The sequence below is a fragment of the Stegodyphus dumicola genome, chromosome 10 (assembly GCF_044657685.1).
Source record: "Stegodyphus dumicola isolate Sdum_Otavi_A_Nest chromosome 10, ASM4465768v1".
Taxonomy (NCBI): Eukaryota; Metazoa; Arthropoda; class Arachnida; order Araneae; family Eresidae; genus Stegodyphus; species Stegodyphus dumicola.
In genome coordinates this window covers 172,189,584-172,209,228 of record NC_140777.1, presented here as the reverse complement: position 1 = coordinate 172,209,228, position 19,645 = coordinate 172,189,584, and the positions used below count along the sequence as shown (strand labels likewise).

At 31.8% G+C, this 19,645-nt stretch overlaps 1 protein-coding gene across 1 annotated transcript in view; it reads right to left on the bottom strand.

The window, feature by feature from the left end:
• Window positions 1–19,645, bottom strand: part of LOC118186331 (uncharacterized) — an 88,185-nt gene that overhangs the window by 48,996 nt on the left and 19,544 nt on the right. Inside the window, exons 6-8 of the mRNA XM_035356414.2 lie at window positions 9,931–10,657; window positions 5,627–5,720; window positions 575–706 (exon numbers count right to left, since the gene is read on the bottom strand). Coding sequence (XP_035212305.2) covers window positions 575–706; window positions 5,627–5,720; window positions 9,931–10,657 — 953 coding nt within the window. The remainder of the gene's footprint in view (window positions 1–574; window positions 707–5,626; window positions 5,721–9,930; window positions 10,658–19,645) is intronic.

The window sequence follows — 19,645 nt, the reverse complement described above, 5'->3', positions numbered from 1 at the left end:
CCGATCTCATCATACATTGCCTATAGTATAAAGCAGACACTGGCTAGCAGCTAATTAGAAGGTTTTCAAATATCACAAAAAACCTCAAATTACTGAAATTTGTGAAGTCTAAATACTTTCCATGCTGTTCATATTATTCTAATTTTTAGTATAAGCCCATTATTTCAACATGATCCTACTCCCATTCATATAGCAAATGCTACACAAAGCTAGTTTGCTGGTAGTAATGGCCGAAGAACTGGAGTAACCTATTTAGTATAAACTCAACCCTACACAGTAACTGTATAAATTGAAACACCGGCTGTTAGGCAAACTATCCTCTCTCACAGGTGATAAAAGATCTTTTATAAAAATAATGTTTAATCTCAAAAACTGATTGAAAGTCTTCCTGGCAGAATGGCAACTGTCAATGTAGAAAAGATACACTCATACAATACAAATTCCTCACTTATTTGCAGAAAAGAGTAAAGAGATCTAGATACATTTAATCAAACAATAGAATCACACTGCAGAGAATATAAAAAGCAGTTATATCATTGAGTAATGAATAGCAAAAATTTATAGCAATTCATACTTGCAAAGATGGATAAGTTGAAGAATTAGAACCATCAGAATCTTTTACTAATTCTTCATTGCTTTTAACTTCTTTATTAATATTTTCGGCAATTATCTGTGCAAGAGTATCTGTACCATTAAAATCTAGAAACTACAAAAGTAGAAAAATTTATTTCAGTAACTAATATAGTTGTAAAGTTTCAGTAACTAACTAATAAAGATAATTTTATACATCAATACAAAAGTTTATTAACAATATAAGGATATATACATTTAATGAAAAAGAAATGCTATTTGAGCACCTGTAACATAAACATTATAAATAAAAAACTGCACTCATTCTAATTCATGAAAAGTGTAATTAATGTACCAATGTTATTTATTTACTTATGTCACGATATTTTCATTTCACTTAGATCACAAAATGTGTTGTAGCTAAAGAATGGAATTATTGCTAATTTGCACAGCATAAGATTCTTTTTATTGTTTTCCAAATTATAACAGCACACCATTCACAAATGCAATAATATGCATGTTTTAAAAACAATATGAGCTTTTAAGCAATACTTTGCAACAAGTTTTATTAACACATTTACTAGTAGTAAAATTAATAAAGGATAGTTTACACATACCCCTTGCAAGACAATATTATTAAGAATACAGTAAGTTTCCTGCCTGCGTATCATTCCCATCAAAGATAAAACCACACACCATTCACATCAAAAATAAATGTGTAAAGACAAAATTCTGTAATAACATACAATATGTAGCCACTTAGGGTTATATTATTAGGTATATCTATCTAACAATGTGTTGCTCCTTTCATTTTCCAACCAACCTGAACTTTTCTCAGCATAAATTCAACAGGATATTCAAAATACTGTAGAGGTACAATATATTATGCATTATGTAAATCCAGGAGACTGTTGGAAATGCCATCCTATTGCACACAGCTCTTTATAGCACATCCTAAAGATGTTCAATTGGACTGAGATATAGAAATCTGGGATAAAAATTAGCCACCACATCAAAAAAGCTAACTAGCATATTTTTCAAACCATTTCATTTTTGTTTCTATTACATTTACGAGTTGTATCAGATAAGGATCTATAAATCCATGCCATTTTTGTCAAATTCTATGTCAGCAAGAAAACAAAATACTTGCCTCATCAGTCTCCAAGTAACTTCCTTTTAGGTATAAATAACTCAATACTTATGACACTACATCCACAGAAGTCTGATCACTACAATATTCTAAATGAGCAGGAGCTACTACAACCTAGCTGCCAAGTAATTGCAATACATCACTCTGGGCTAAATTGTGCTCGGCAGTAGTTTCACAAAATGATTTGATTGCTTTTTTTTTTTTTTTTTTTTTTTGTTCAATTCTAGTTATCCTCCTTTGACTTCTCTCGTGAACAAGCAATTTTTGCATAGGAATGCAGGAATGATTTTCAGTGGAAAATTTATATTTGTTGTAAATTTATATTTTACAAATCAATGTATATAGCAATTTATAGTATTTCATTATTGACTGGATAAATATCTATGGAGATGATTTTATATGCATAGAAATAAAGACTGGAAATTCTTCAAGTTCATGTTTTAATCTTCATCTGTTTTCACTCTCAGCCACAATGACTGCAAGCTGATTACTCATGTATGTTCTCAGAAATATTTTATATATATATATTTGAAAAATGGGCATTTTATAAAATGTCTGGTGTTTGGAGATAAAATATGAAATATCTAAATTATTTTAATATTACATATATCTTCCCCTAGGTACTGCATGCAGTAATTATGCATTATATAAAATGACACATATTATTTAGGGAAAGTATTAAAAGAGTCATTTATTTATTTTAATGAAAAGACATAATGTAGAACTCAATACTCTGATGCCTTCTTTAACACGATAAATCAGTTTATTTCCCCCTTCACTAGCATCACATCATCACAATTAAAGCAGCTAACAATTTCATGGTTTCTTCTTAGTAGTTACCTTAGTCTTTTCCTCTTTACTGATATTGGTATTGGTTACCTCATTACTAGAATTGGTTAAACGAGGTAGGAAACACTGTCTTTGAAGCACTGTTTCATATTTTAGACAGTTCAGTGCAAAATTGTCATTGCATGTCAATATGTCATGACTCCTTTTTGAACATTAGACCTTGCACTTCCATTTTAATATAGCGCAGTCTTTGTTAGACTCCTTGCCGAACAAATTCAAAGTAGCTTTTTGTCGTTTCTGGACAAACAATGAAATAAAATAGTGAATTGTTCTCTATGAAATAAGCATTGAAAATCATTAGCCTTCACACGTGATATAAAAAATATCATTAGCAGAAGTATTAATACTTTGTCCATTTGTCTTTTGTTATTGCACAGAATGCCTATGAAAAATGTAAAATACTAAACATTTTATATTTTGATGTTCAATTTTTGGCATTCTGTAACACACTTACACAAAATAATAAAATCTGATGTGTACACAACATGACTTCCTTATAAAGAATATTAAATTATATGCACTTTTTCTTGCATTTCATTTAAACTTATTGGATTGAATTAAATCTACTTCGCCAACATCGCATAAACCACAATAGAATAAATGCATTCTTTAAAATTCACTCTATTTGTTTACCATAGCGACACTGTAGCGCTAGGTTCACTTAACAGTATTATATTTCGTTCATATTATAACTCAGAATGCACAAAATTTATATCATTTAAAGAATTATCTAATCGTTGCCACATGTTCTATTCAAATACTATAATAAATCTAGAACAATGTATAAAAGAAATTAAGTAAACAAAACAAAAAGGAAATAGTTTTTCCCAGACGACTGAGTATTTCTCATTCAATTAATTCAGTTCTCACTTCGCGACAAGCCAAAAATACATAAAAACTCAAAATATTTGTATTAAAAATTACGAAGTAAATATTAAACACTTATTTCCTCGAATAAATTCCAGAATAGATTAAGCATGATTTAATTCGCAATAATAAAAGAAGGTGTTATCTTTGTTGTTGTAAAGCTTAATCTCTTTAGATTGGCAACAAATCTACTATTCTGCTGTTTCAAATGTAAACAAGCAATGGCTGCCATCAAAAAAATTATTAGGCTTAGCAGCATTAAAACAACTTTTAAATTGTTGATAATTCTAAAAATATTGCATACAGATTTACTAATGGCATAAAAACCTTAACCGGAAGATAAGAACAATATAATTCAAGCATTTTTAAAGCAAAAAATACACAGTTTACAAACATATAAGAATAAAGAAAAACTGAGATCACTGAGCAAAGCTTTAATTTCTTTTTACAATTGAAATTTTGTTATTCATGATTTAATTCAAGTCCCCGTTAAACATTTTAAACAATTTACATTCAAGTTACTTTAAAACAATTTTCGGAATTAAACTTACTAACTATGGATTCACTCTTTTTAGATAATTCTACTAAAATTAATCTTAGGAGATAATATAATCAATATTTCTTTAATAAATAAATTATTATTAACTTACTTTGCAGCTATTGTACGAACGTACGTACGTTCGTACAGACGAAACGAAAAATTCTCTTCAGAATTCATTTTAAAGCAGTTTTATGTCCTTACGTACAGATATCATGCAAAAACATCGTTAAATTGCATTCGATAGTGGTCAAAAAGGATATTTTCGTTGAAATATGCTGCCTGAAACTTTTCGCGATTACAATACTTCCTTTTTACTTCGTACAAGGAAGTAATAACAGAATCATGAAAAGGCTTACTGGTATATAAAAAAGAAAAAAAAAACAAAGTTTTTCTCAGAATTGTTGCTGCATATCAACATGCCATGATTCCTTCTATACCTTGCTCTTCCATTTTCATACGGCACAGTATGGCCTAGAATGTTTGCAGAACAAATTTTAAAAAAAGTGCATCTCATCATTTCTAAACAAAGACAAATGCAGATGGAGAATTCTCTATTTAAGGCGAGCACTGACAGTCACATGCTTTGCCATATGACTTCAGAAATAGCACAAGGGAATTTTATGCTCTGTCAGTTTGAGTTTTGGCACTGCACAGAATGCCAACAAAATGTGTGAAAAATGAATTGTTTCACACTTTGACATCCAGTTTTCGGTATTCTATGCAATACCTCTTTTTCATACAGTGCCAGTAACATAGATACAACAAAAGTTCATAGATTTTCTTTTTCTTTTATTTAAATATTTATTTCTTTTTTAGAATTTATGCTAATTAAATGCCTTTTTTAAATCTTACTTAACATCTTTATTAAAAATTTTATTTTATGTAAATGGAATTTTAAATAAAAATCTAATATTTTGCAATTTACAGTACTTTATTATTAAAAAATGCAAAAACAAATTTATTAGCTTTCAAAATTTTTATACTTTTTTAGTTAAAATTCATTACTGATGTATTTGGCAAGCTAATAAATCATTTATGTTGGACATTTAGAATTATTCAGCTAGATAAAAATAGGCATTTTAAAGATCTCTTTGACTCTTATGTATTTACTTGCAGTACTATAAAACAGAATTCCAAATATCCAGACTAACTTGAATCATAACTTACCCAGATATTAAAAAAAAAATCTGCATAACTGAGCTTTTTTTTTTTATTTTCTTAATACTTATAGCACAGCAAGAAAATACTTTATTTTCTTTTTTAAAAAAGTTATTTTTTGTTTGTTTGTTCCTAACAAAATTACTGTTAATTTTTTTATTATTATTATTTTTACAAAACATGTTTTTTTTGACAGAATGAAACAACAAAGCTATTTTTTCTTTGCCTGCTCCAAAAAGTTCATTAAATGTAATTGATTGCAGTTATGATGAATTAATGTAAAACAATTCATCAAAGACCAAGACATTTTAATATCAAATTTCAATTATTCAATCTATATAAAATCAGACAGGCACATAGAATCTGACAGCTAAAAATTCATATGATTTGTGAGTTTTTTAAAAACCCAAATCACATGACTCCCAAAAAGAAAATTATTAGGGTTACTTTTCACATGCAAGAGCATTTTTTAACAGGGATCTCAATATTACCCAGTCTTCATGTATTGCTAAAGATGTACGATCATTTCCTTGTACTAGCTTTGGTAAAGGTGATTCACTTAACAATCTTCGTCTTGGTATAAATCTGTATAAAAAGTAAATCTGTGTATACTATAAAGTCATCATTTCATAGCATAAGAAACTATTTGAAAAGTTTATCAAAAAATATTTTTAACATCATGACATTTAAAATTATCATAAGTGAATAAGGATGAAAACTGATCTCGCAGATGAAATTTTTTAGACAATTAAATAACCTTTTAAAGATAACAAGCAACTTTTAATGATAAACACAAAAGCTATATAAAAAAGGGTTCTTAAGTATAAGCACAGCAACCTTGATGCATTTGGAAAAAAAAAAAAAAAAAAAAAAACATACATAATTATATGCATTATTTTACATTTCAACTAAGTATTTATCCCAATAATCAATAAATGATCTCACAAAGTTTCGTTCCTTTCATCTGAGTAGAAATTTGATAGTGATCAATTTGAAAACAGATTCAAAGTAATTGTTTCATTTTCTAATTTAGGGGCAAAATACTCTTTTCTTGCTGAAAGTATGTCTATCAGTGGATCAGCGGTAAAACTGCCGAACATCGATAGTATAACTCAGTTCAAATTCTGGTGAATGGGTTGGCTGTATGGGAGTTTTCATATTTTCCCCCCCATTAACCTGGATTTAAGACAACTTCCATCAGAAAGTCCTCCCCAAAGGCTTCCCTAAACCTTAGGCAGGTAGCCATGCTTTACTATAATCTAAATAAACCCGGAAAAGTTTTACTGCAGTTCCTTCAATTTCAGTGAATTTTGCAAATGCTTTAAAATTTAGTTTAACCTAGGAGCACATGCGCTCCTATAAGTTACATGAGCGTGCACACTGGGTCCAAAAGACCCAGTTCATGATTATTAAAAAAAAAAAAAAAAAAAATAGTAAATCTTCAGGAAAGGTATCTTTATGCCAATAATAAATTTTGTGAACAAACTTAAAAAGTACGTACATTAAAATTTTTAACTTTTCCAAACATTTTTATGAAATAAAATTTCTTAAAGGAATAGAAAATTATATTATACATCAGCATAGGAAAAAACAGTATGCCTTTACTTTGTATCGATTCTTTATTAGCGCTACAGACGCAGAGAAAAAAATGTAGCAATAAATGTTAGTACCACATTAAACAAAGTGTTGTTTGTGCATTCCAAATACAGAATCTGAATGAGTATCATGTGCACTAATTCATGGTCACTTCCACCTTCATTTTCTTCAGTAGATTTTTCGCCAGTTGATCCATCTAATAACTTTTGCAACATTTCTTCCTTGTACGGTAAATGATGTGACATGTTTGTCTCTTGCTATACCATTATAAAGCAATTATGTAGTACATTACTCACTTCTCATCTCTTGTGATAATCCCTGTCAAGAAGTGGTTATTTTTGTATGGGAAGGAAACATATATTGTGACTCGTCCCTCTTGATAAATCCCCTGTGAACCCTATTTCAATGGCACAACTCTCTTTCCATTTATGAGTCACTTGTCTACACACACTGCATGCTGCTGCTGTAATGTCCTCCCATCAACATGACATGAATTTAAAAACATTTCACTGTCTAATTAAGATAAAATTAGTTAGCAAGTAGCTAAAAACTGTCTAAATGAAAATTACAATTAAATTTTAATAACAGATTTATTGAACTTTATTTTGAAAGAAAATTTATTCATTAAAAATATTTTAATACCATAAAAATTATGTACTACAAAAATTTCATACAGAAAGATATTTTTGATTTATTTTGCTTTATTTCACTCTACTTTTCTCTAAATACTTATCTGTGATCAATTTATCATAAAAATGCTTAAATACAAAATAATGCAATCATGTGACTGCAAAGAGTACTTGGGCTCAGTCACTGGAGCAGCAAATTAACAAAATGCATAAGCAGCAAAATTTTTTAAAATATAAAACTGGAGAAGTGTATTTTAGCAATTGTATCAGTTTTAAGCAACTGAATTTTAAAACTGTAGCAGTATGGATCAGCAAAAAAAAAACACTGAAGCAATTTCAGTATATATATTTACTTGAAAATCAAATACAGATATTAAGACTTTTTCCTTTAGCTTTATAGTGAAAGAGCATTAAACATATATCTTAAAGCAACTGCATTTATTTTTCCCAAAAGAAACACTTCACTGTTCTAGAACTTTCCACAAAAGTACTCATACAGATCTTCTCAGCTTAACAGGGCATAATGAGTAGTTACCCCTTCAAACTACTAATAACGTTAAACACAGCACAGTGCAAAACACATCCAAAGAGCGAAGCTCACATGATCTCTTAATACTCTGAAATCCACTCTGAGCTTTTAAAAAAAAAAAAAAAAAAAAAAAAAAAAAAAGAGCTGATGCTCTCTTTGGTTTTATATAGTTTTCCATATTTTGGGTGGATTTTTATCTTTCTTCATAATGCATTTTCAGTTGTTTCTTTTATATATCTGAGATGCTGCTTTTAGCAATTTCCCCAAAATTTAAAATATGAGAAACTTTTAGCAGTTATCATATTGTTTTACATGTCATAGTCCTACTGAAACAAATACATAAAAAATATGGAGTAATAAGCCATTAAACTTTAGACTGTGTTAGGATTGCCAGCTACCACACAGAAATTTTAGAAAAGATTAGAGACATGTTGGCTTCAGAATTCCAATGAATATGAAGTAACTTTAAGATATAAACGACAATGCCAAATGCCTAAAAAAATTGTAAAATAAATTGTTAGAAACAGGCCATCAAACTTTCAAGATGAGAAATAAGAGAAGGAAGTTATAATTAATCACTTGACTAAGTAAGTTACAAGAAATTAGCCGTCAGCTGAGAGCTATCTGCCTATGAAGCAAGAGGTCTTAAAGGAGGACCTTCTAAGGGAAAATGACTCCAGTTCACGCTGCACAAGAATGATTCTGCAGTCAGCGCATTCAAATCTAGATCAAATTAACAGAGTTCAGCAGTGATATCTATTTGATCATTGCTAGGCCGAACTTAAATTATGCTAACAAAATTAATATGCCTATGTTTCATACAAATGCTAAAAATTAGATATTTTCATAAAACTTATTATTTTATCAATCAGTTTATTTCTTTATTTATTAATGAGGAATCAATGATTTATGAGAAAGAAAAGTTCATTACATATTTTCATACTGAATCACGAAGCAAAATATCTTACATTGTTTTGCTACAAGCCTTTAACTATTCAAAACTTTTCTGCAGGAGATATAAGTTTACTTTCCCAAAAGTTACATATCGTACATTTTTAAATATTATAAGCCTATATTATGTATTTCTAAATTCTATAAAATATTATTTATATATATATATATGAAAATGTAGAAAACATTTAACACACACAAATCAATTATTGGTTTGAAGCAATTTTTTTCAGAAATCAGCCTAAACAACTGTTTCTGGGTGCGGCTTTCCGTCTACAGGACATGACTGCCTTGCCGCCCACCTGCACTGCATAGGCATTTCACGTGATCCTATTTGTCCACTTTGTGATTCTGGAGAATAAAAGACCAGGGACCACCTTCGAGGTGGGGCTCTTATTGATCTTACAGAGGAGTCGAAATACTAGGAGGCAAGAGTGCTCCTTAGGCAATGACTTTTTGTTCTTAGTTCTATTGTTTGTAAACTCTGTTTATCAGATTTTAGTTCTTTGTAACGTTTTGCCTAGCCATTGGAAATTAAAAAAAAAAAAAAAAACTATTTTTGGGAAAGTCACACTTTATTGTTCTGCAGACTTACCAATGACTTACATGTCTGCTTTGTGGGTGAGATAAAAGAAACTGGGAATCTTTAGATTTTGAAAAATTTTGGTTATTAACCCTCTGAGCGTTACAGGTTTAGCCCTGAAATTTCGAAGTTCCTCAAAATGACATGAAAAAATGATATTTTCTTGATTACAATTAAAAATTGGCTCTCCTACTTTGTACCTAGATTCTTTTTCTTCCAATATACATCTAACCTAAAATCAGATACTTTAAAAGCTGGCAGAAATTTTCATGTGTAATAAAAGACACTCATCTATACGGAATTTTCCGCCCATAACAGTGAGAGGGTTAAATGCCAACTTTATTTCCCTTCATTGATTCAATGCGCCCCAATTAAAAAGAATTAATTACTGTATAATATCATTTTATCAATAAGAAATTAATGCACAACTGGAATGGAATTTTTGCGAGCATAAAAGAAATTAATAAATAATTAAAAAATACAAACAAAAAAGGAACAAATACTAACCCTTTTCTTTTGGGAGAATAAAATTCTTCAAGGGATTTTTTTTCTTTCATTGGAGTTGTCAAAGATGCAATTTGTGATCTGTCATATGAAAGAATAAGTCTGGGAGAATTAGTACTTGGCGCTCTATTGTACATTGGAGGTTCTGCAATATACTGTGGAGTACTAGAATTTTCCACAGTAGCAGTAACAACAACATTTTCACTACAGGTTGTTACTTCAGATGATGTACAAACAAGACTTTGCTTAATTATGGATATCTGATCTTCTGTGCTTACAATCTTAGTACTGGATTCTAAATTTAACTGGTCTGTTGAAAAGGGTCCAGCAGGCTCAGAACTACTGCCAAGCTCTTCACATGATTCTGTGGCAGAACAAGTGGGACTACTCTCAATAATATTACAAATGCTAGAGCCAGTATTTGTTACACCAGATTGCACCGGCAACCTGTCTGCTATATTTTTTGAATTATTAAGTTTAACAGTATCACTGGCTGATGGTTGTTCACTTTGTAAACTGTGGTTACCTGCATTTAAATCAACTAAAGAATTTGACAAGGGTTCAGTTTGTACAGTTCTATGACAAATTCGAAGATCAGGTTCAGAAACACATGATCCTGAAACTGTAGGAACAGAATCGCCAGGACTACTCTGCAGATTATTTCCATGCAAATGGACATTGACTTTATCTGTTGTATATTTACAATTCTTTGCATCATTTATTTGCACAGCTGAAAGAAAAGCATTTGCTTTAAATATCATCAAATAAAACTATTATACAAAATTAATCATCCTCAAAACTGTTGACTAAATTAAATCAATAGTTTTGAGAAACTAATAATAAATGAAATAAAGATAACATAAAATTACAACACATGTGAAACTAAAATTCAATTAAATTTTTCAAAACAAAAGCAATTCAGCAAGTGTGGTAAACTTCTGTAGGATGGAAAGTTTAATCAAAAAAAATCTGAGCACAGATATTTTGTACTTGGTTCTTGAGATGAAACAAATCTGGCCATTCCTTTTTTACATCATATAAAATTTTATTTCAGTAGTGATTCACTGATTTAAAACTTTTTTTGAGTAATTTATCTTTGAATACAGACAATTTTATGCACTACTGCTAACTGATATTTCATACCAAATTAGTAAGTATACTTTAAGACCTGATAACATGTCCAAAACTTTCAGACCAAATATACACTTGTATATACATACTGCATATGTGTGAGTGTATGTGTGTGCGTGCGCATGTAGGTGTGTAATAATTTAGAAATTTTGTTGATGTGTAAATGAAGAATTTCATAGTACCACTGGATATCATGACAATACTGTTACACATTTTGTACTTAGATAATTTTAGTAGAACTGTAAGTAAAATTGGTGTATTTTTCTGTGTAACATAGCAGAAGACAAATTTTATCAGAAAGCTATGACAGAAAAGAAAGAATACAGGGGCACGTGCATTTAACATTGTATAAATGGGTATCTCAGTAATTTGTATTAGAATTGATTAAATGTAACTGACCACTATGGTAACTGCAACCGTAATTCCATACTCTTATTGCTTTCTAGTAATTTCGAGAAACAGAAAGTACTAGAAATATCTCGTGGCCTAAAACTATAGAAGGGCAGAGAGAGAGCATCCGAGTTCAGTTGTTTAATTAGCTGCTGTTACTACTGTTGCACGTTCAGCATGAAATCGGATTAGCGTTCTCTTTAGATATGTGTTGCATTGTGTTGTGTTTTACATTCTTAGTAGATTGTAGTGTAACTACTGATTATACTGTGTGATACTGTGAACACTTATAAGAATATTTCTGTGGAAAATTTCAGAGTTCTGAAATAGTTCTTTTGATAAAAGTACATTTTTATTAACCTATTATCAGACTTGTGCATTCAATCTATTACAAACCCGTATGCATGCAACAATACTTTTTAAATACAGACTGAATAAGTTGCAGTAGTAACTGAATTTAATTACTCCTTTTTATTTTTCATTAACACACATTTTTAATATTGTTACGAAATGCCCAGCAGAAAGATAGTTTCCACCCACAGCAGGCTTAGGGTTGCCAGAAAATGGCAAGAGAATGCAGGGTTGCCATATTTGGCACGAAATTGTCCACTTGACGACAAAATTGACAATGGATACATTGTCCCCATTCGCGACAAAATTTGCATAGACCAGGGGTCGGCAACCTTTTGAAACGGAAGAGGCAATGTTACAATTTACAAAATTTCCCAGTTTTTAAAGAGCCACTAAAAATTTCGTTTCAATATTATACTTTTGCTTATATATATATGATTTTTGACCTAAACAGCTTTAAATACGGAATAATATAAATATAAATATGTAAGATAAAAAATGTATGAATCAGAAGTATAATATAACTATAAACATTAATTCTTCCTCTCTATTCTAAAATCGTAATAACTTATCTGCATTGCGTCATTTAAATTAATCGTGCGATCTTACGTAACCGTTAATACCAGATGGCTCTTGACGACCAATCACCGAATTGTAAACCAAAACTTTTCTCTTCGCGTGCTTCCATCCTTCATAACTATGCACTTCAGCTTTTGCTCTCTACTTTGCTAAGATGTAATTTCGCTGGCTTGCTTTCTATCTCAGCAATATCTAAAATGTAAATCTTCTGTGGAAAGGCACGACTAGAGTGATAAGTGATCTGTGACCACATATGTAAGTTGGAAATAAAAATGGAATTAAATTCGCCTCGACTGTTAAGTTCTTTAAATACTATGCAATCAAAATTCTTCTTCATTATGGATCTAATCACGCATCGACAATGCTCCGGCTTTTCCTTGTGCTTTTAATATTACACATATATATATATATATATATATATATAGACACAAATATAGATAGTTACATCAATGGGAGTATTGGCTTTGCATGCCTTTTGGATGATTGATTAAATCTGGCTTATAACTTGTTGTTTTAAGTTTCAAGCATGACGAGATTTTTATTTGTTAGTTGACTTCAAACATTATTTATTATATTCACGCAAGAGAACGCTTGCTCGCACGAATATGTCGACTCTAAGATTGTCAGTACTCCATGTGCCAACTTCTTCCCCTCACTGTACCATTTTAGAAGACTACTCCATGCACTGAATATGAAAGCCTCAACTCGCGGAATTTCTTTTAGAGCTGTCCACTTGTGCTGCTCGATGGCATGCTTCTCTGGGCCTCAAACTCTTCCTTCTCTTGAGTTCTGTGAACTTGACATTCCACAAGTCTTTAATTTTCTAATATAGCAGTTGCATTTGAAGCGATCCAGCATCAATTCCAAATGTCTCATTGTTGATATCATTTGTATTTGCATTGAGAGGATTTACTATGAACGCAAGAGTACTTTTGTTTGTTTTGAATTGCTCGAATCTCTCAGCGAATCCATCCTTCATATCTTTAAAGCTATGTTGAAGTAATTCGTGTCAATAATTGCATTGGTCTCATTGCGATATACTTCAGATTTTTAAAATTTATCGCTCTCCATGTCTTCAACAAAAATAAGTAATTTGTTTTCGAAACAAACTACTTCTTCAAGCAAAGCATAGGCTGGGTTGCCCTTTCCTTGCAGTTTCAGATTTAGTTCATTTAGTTTCATTGTGGTATCTACCATGAAGTAGAATTTTTGCAGCCGTTTGTCTTCTTTCAATTCGGGATGGTCAATGCTTTTTTTTCATTGAGGAATGCTTTTATTTCACTCAAGCACAAAGTAAAATATTGCAAAACATTACTTCTGGAAAGCCATCACACTTTATTGTGCAGAAGCAGATCACAAAACTGGTTATCTATCAAGGAAATCTTTAAACTAGTGATGGTAGAGTGCTTTTGCAAAATGCTGTTAATAATCTTAATTACCACGTTCATGACTTTGTGCCCAAACATTTCGGCCGGAAATGTTTGGGCACAAAGGGCTTCTTGGTGAATTACACAGTGAAACGTTAGAGGGTTACTTTTCTACAGAATTGAAGTTACAACTCTGTCATACTTCTGGCTCCGTCAGTTGCTATCGAAACGATTTTATTTATATCAATTCCATTGTCTTCCATGCATTTTTGCAAACGCATCTACTATATCTTCTCCACGAGAATTTTCCATGAGAGCGATAGCAATCCTACAGTTCTTCGATTGGACCTTGGGAGGACATATACCCTACGAAAAGGGTAACTTGTGTCGTGTCTTTTATGTTACAAGCCTCATCTATAGCAAGTGATAAGGCAGAAGCCAGCTGAATGTCTTCCACTTGCATATGTGTTACATTTTAAAACATTTTAACAGTTCTATCTTGTACTGTTTTTGCAGATAATGGCAAATATTTGACTTTTTTTATGATTTCTGCTTTGATTTTAATATGACGAAACGGTTATTCAGATGTACGTATAAAACAAACGTATATAAACGTATTTGACGTAAAAGGTTTTACTCTTTTTGCAATTTCTAATGATACTGCAGAGCTTGGCAGATTTACATTATTGGAAGATAGTACTTAGCATGGAATATGACTGCTCTTTTTTTTGGGGGGGGGGGAGCTCTTCAAGAGCTTTTTTCGTGTGTTCTTGGTTGGATATTTACCAGCAAATTGGGTATATTTTGTAGTGAAGTGTCTCCCCAAATTGTGCGAGATTTTGGTGGCAAATGAGGGAACTCGGAAGGCCATCTGTGTTGCATATAAATGCAAACGACTCCGCCCAATCTTGATTGAATTATCAGTTTTCTTCTTCAGTTCTTCTCTTTTTTTACTAGCTGCCATGCTGACAAAATGAACAATAGTTCAAATTAACAGTACAGTAACAATGGTTCAAATTTATCTCATCAATCATGTTAAGCGTAATTAACGATTATGAAAAATAGAAGCTATTGAGAAATTAGGTACTTAAAAATATATTTTCTTATTTTTTAAGGGTTTTGATAATAAATTATTAATTTTTCTGTATGGAACTGAACAGCCGCAACTTTACATCAAAAGAGCCGCACGCAGCTTGCGAGCCGCAGGTTGCTGACCCCTGGCAGAGACAGATGGAGAACATTCTGGAACGAATTCTTACTGGTTTGGCCGAGAATGTTCTCGAAGGCAAGCCAAAAGCTATATGGACCCTGCCCGTATGCGGAGTAGTAGTCTAGTATTGAGTTGATCGTCAAGTGTATCACGAGTTGGTGTGCATTGCTGAGGCTATAGAGTTTATTGTCGAGTTCATCGTGAGTTGTAGAGTGGAGAGTCTCGAGAGTACGTTGTGTTCCGAGAACAACCGAACCGAGTCAGAAGCTGTACTCTAGTGCTTTGCCCTGAAGCTGTCTTCACTGCTATAGCCTGAAGGCTGCGTTGCTAATTGTTTCAGTGTGTTTGTCATAGCTTTTCAATGATCCCAAACATATTTTTGGAGCTGTCCTGAGTAATACTAGCTAATAAATTGTGTTTTCCATCTTCATCAAATGTTGTCATCAATCACTCCAAATCCAGAACTCACAAGAAACGCTAGAATATTTATAATTTGATATATATTTAGCACAGTACGTGCAGAAAATGCATTTTTTCTACAAAAACCACATTGGCAACAATTATAATTTTGAAGAGAGACGAAGCAGCATGTTTGCTATGCCAAGATGCAGAAAGCAAATGTGTAATGTTCAAGCCAAAATCTCATTTAAAAATTATTTAGTTTTAGTTTCAATATCATTTGAATGGATAATTAATAGCACTCTAAGATTATTATTGGAAGGTTTATTTCAGTTTGCAAAACCACGTATGTAACTAGCATTATGTAAAAGTCATAGGATGGAGATTAATTTTGAACTGACATAGTTTAGAGAGATTTATTACAAGCGGTTACTATATTTAGAAAAGAAAGGTTACTATTTTTAGAATTACACCAAAATTAAAGTGAAGCTGCAAATTTCACAGTCCCATTACAATTTATTACCAGAAAAAAAGAATATTCAATGGAAAACCAACACTAATAAGAAAAAAACAAATGTCAAATTTGGGAAGCACCTGGGTTGCCATATATTTTGGAAACACAGTGCACAACCTCTGAATGCTTTTTTTGTGTAAGGGGTAGATAATCAGAAAGAATCTCGTATTCTGTTCTTAAGATAGCTAAGTTACATTAGTTAGAAATTATTTTTCTTCCGTAGAAATTTCCACAGATGCTAAGATCGAGAAAAATTCGTTTTCTTTCTTTAACTCAAGAGCAAGCTTCACAATGACTAAAATAAAATATGTTAACATACATTATCAATAAATGTTGTAAGCATTCTTCAATTAAGAACAATTGAATTATATTATTACTATACAGTAAACCCTTGCTAAATGCGCACTCGTCCAGCATGATTTTGCGTATACAGTTTTACATAACTGTCTCCATTTAAGTTGTCCAATGTGAGAATTTCACACATACTTGGTAGACTGCAGAGCATAGCTGCATTGGAATAGTTCTCTTTACTGACTGGTTTGAAAATCATTCTCAAACATTGCTTAGAACAGCAAACTTGAGTTTTAAAGTTCTCTGTAGTGCTGAAGCCCTCACAGAATTGTATCCAAATGTAAAGGATTTATTCCCTTCACCAAACAAAACTTTACTCAACCAATGGATCAAAAAATCATCAAAACATTCAAAGCCTATTATGTCAAGCATATTTACATCTCTGCAAATAAAGCACTAGATGGAGGAAAGCATGACACACTAATAACATTTTGGATGCAGTTCAGGGTAAGACAGTGCATAGAAATTATTAAATTTGAATAGGAATGAGTGGATTCATCAACAATGAATGCTTGCTGGCATCAGTGCTAAGTTGTCAACAATTTTAAAGGATTTGCACCGACTGCAAATAAAGCCTAGGAAATCATACAAATTACAAAGGCAATAGAATTTTCAAATTTTCTGATATGGAAGAAAGAGAAATTAAAGAATTAGTCAAGAATGAGGATTATGAAATGACAAATGAAGAAATGGATAATACCAGTCAATGATGAAAATAGTGATAGTGAAGAAGATAAGGAGCCTTACAAGAAATTAAACGAATTGTTAAAAAAGGCATAGGAACTGTTTAATTTGTAATGGAGATTGACCCAAATAAAGAATTTAAAGGCATGTTAAAAATTAAAAAATGTAAAAAAATGTGTGAAATTAAAAAAAAAACTTAAAGGCATGTTCTTATGCTAACCAAATCAATTGCAACTTGTGGCGATGTTATTAAACAAGAACAGTCAAATTCAAACAAAAAATGTGGACTAGTGGTCAAAGACTATATAATTTAATTTAAATTTAAGCTGGCTCAGTAACTCTATAGTCATAACAATAATTCAACATAAATTCAAATGTCAGCAGCGATAATGCAGATAAAAAATTAGAAATTATCAGAGCTGGCAGGAATTAATGCAGCAAGCAAGCGGAGATTAAAAACACATAACTGCCTCACACATCAAAAACCTCAGCTTAAAAACTGTCTAAGTGATTTGCATTCTAGGGAGGAAATAGAAACGGGAAATTATAGTAAAGGCTGAAATTATAAACAACTAGGTAATTTACATAATAATAACTGTATATATATTTGAAGAATAATTTTCTTTCTCTGTATGATGTACTTGGTTTCTTCCTTCAACACGCTTCCCTTGCCTTTTAGAATTTTTTGATTTAATTAAAGATTTCTGTTATTCTAAAAAAACTAAATGCATTTAGAAAGTATAGAAAAAGCTGCTAATTTTATTTCTTTAGTAAAACGAACATTCAGAAAGAATATGAAATATGTATGGTAAGGGCCGGTTACAGAGCTGGTGTGACAGAATTTTTAGAAATCAGTGACACAACGAGCAATAAAACGTAGAAATGGCAAACCTTTTAGAATTTAGAGCAGGCAAAGAAAGCAGAATTTAGAAAGGCATTAGTCAGCAAAATTTTGGATCTACAGAAATAGGTTTAATATTCCACGTGATTGCACCAGGTAAGAAAATGCCTAGCATCAGACATGTGTATGATGCATTTAAGACACATTAGATGAATCTTTTAAATTGCCAGTTCCCAATTTCAGAACTATTCTTATATGCGCCTTCAGGACACCAAATATTTTTGGCTAGAAACTCCACGCCGCCATATTACTAGCTAAATTTTTTGTCTACATATCGAATTTTAAGCCTAAAATGTCTCCAAAAACGCGGTTTTCGGCGATGCAAAAACCCCGTTTTGAAGACAAAATTTAAGCTAAAAATCCGAAACAAAAACAAAAAATTAAGATAGCAAAAACATAAAGTTTCTCACCAAAAATATATGACAAGAATCCATGTACACAGTGATATGTTTTAACTCGAAAAAACATCTGCAAATTGCACATTCTAGGCAGCGAAGGAATCTACGAACTATGCACACCTCGCTTCTGTTAGCTTATTTTATTTTAGTTTAAGGAATAAAGCATGAATTTTATTTAAATTAGTCTTAGCTTTATTTAAGGGAAGCAAACTCTGCTTTGCCTAGATCCCCACTAGAAATAGGGTTATGGGCCCAGCGCCAACAGCTAGCATGTTACCCAGTTCAACTTATCCACGAAAAGAGGCTGACCTGTCTTAGGTGTTTGTTCAAGTTGTGCTCACACTTAATTTCAGATGTCATTACTACGTGAAGGTTTTGAGCTGTTAAACCATGACAACTGGGATCAATGGAACGTCGATATGAAAATGCTGTTACTGGATAGAAATTATTAGAGCTTCATAGAGGACAAAGAAGAATTGCATAAAAGTGCAACAAGGCGTGAAAAGCAAGACTTCACATTGAGAGAGAATAGAGGATTCACTACATTATATTATGGAACTAAAACTGAGATCAGGCCACTGATACAAGAATGCTCAAGTGGTAAAGAAGCATGAGAAGTTCTACCGAAGCAATTCGAACCCAAAACAAGAGAAAGGATAATTTAGTTACTGGATGAATTTTTTAGCATTAAATATACACCAAATGAAGAAACAGGGGTTAATCTTTGGATTATGGTAACTTGGCGATAATTTGGTGGAAAACCCTGCTACAACAAACTGCTAGTTTTTGTTTGGACGCCATTTTGTTTTCACAAAGTAAAGGCTTTTTTTTTTTTTTTTAAACTCAACATTTTTACGCTCATGCTAGAACATTTATGGAACAAAAGTGCTTAATCATGACGAAGATTAGGTGTGAAATTGGGAGAAAGTGCAGAATCGCAAACTGCTTGCCGCGTTTTTAAGAATTGCACATACACGGTATTCATGTACACGTCGACCTATTTTCACTTAAAAAACATCCCAGAATTGCACAAAAATGGCATTGCGCGCACTCTTGACTTTATCCATGTACACTGCTAAAGTCCTAGCTAGTAAACTTTATCGCCTTACCAAAATGTCGCCAAACTACCTGTTACCATATTCCAAAGAGTAGCCGAAATAGGGTTATTCATCGCAAGGATAAGACAAAAATATATCGAAGAAATTTTTTAAAAATTTAAACATTTCCAGATACCAATAACTTCACTTCCCATAGCTAAAGGCACTGTTCTTACGAAATTAGATTGTCCATCTGAAGTGCAGAAATTGCTGAAATGCGTACATTACCCTTTAGAAATCTGTTGGGATGTTTAGTTTCTGTAGCTAACAGGACAAGGCCTGGTATTACATATACAGTGAATATCTTATCACAATTTCAGGAGAATCCAGGAATTAGGCATTGGGA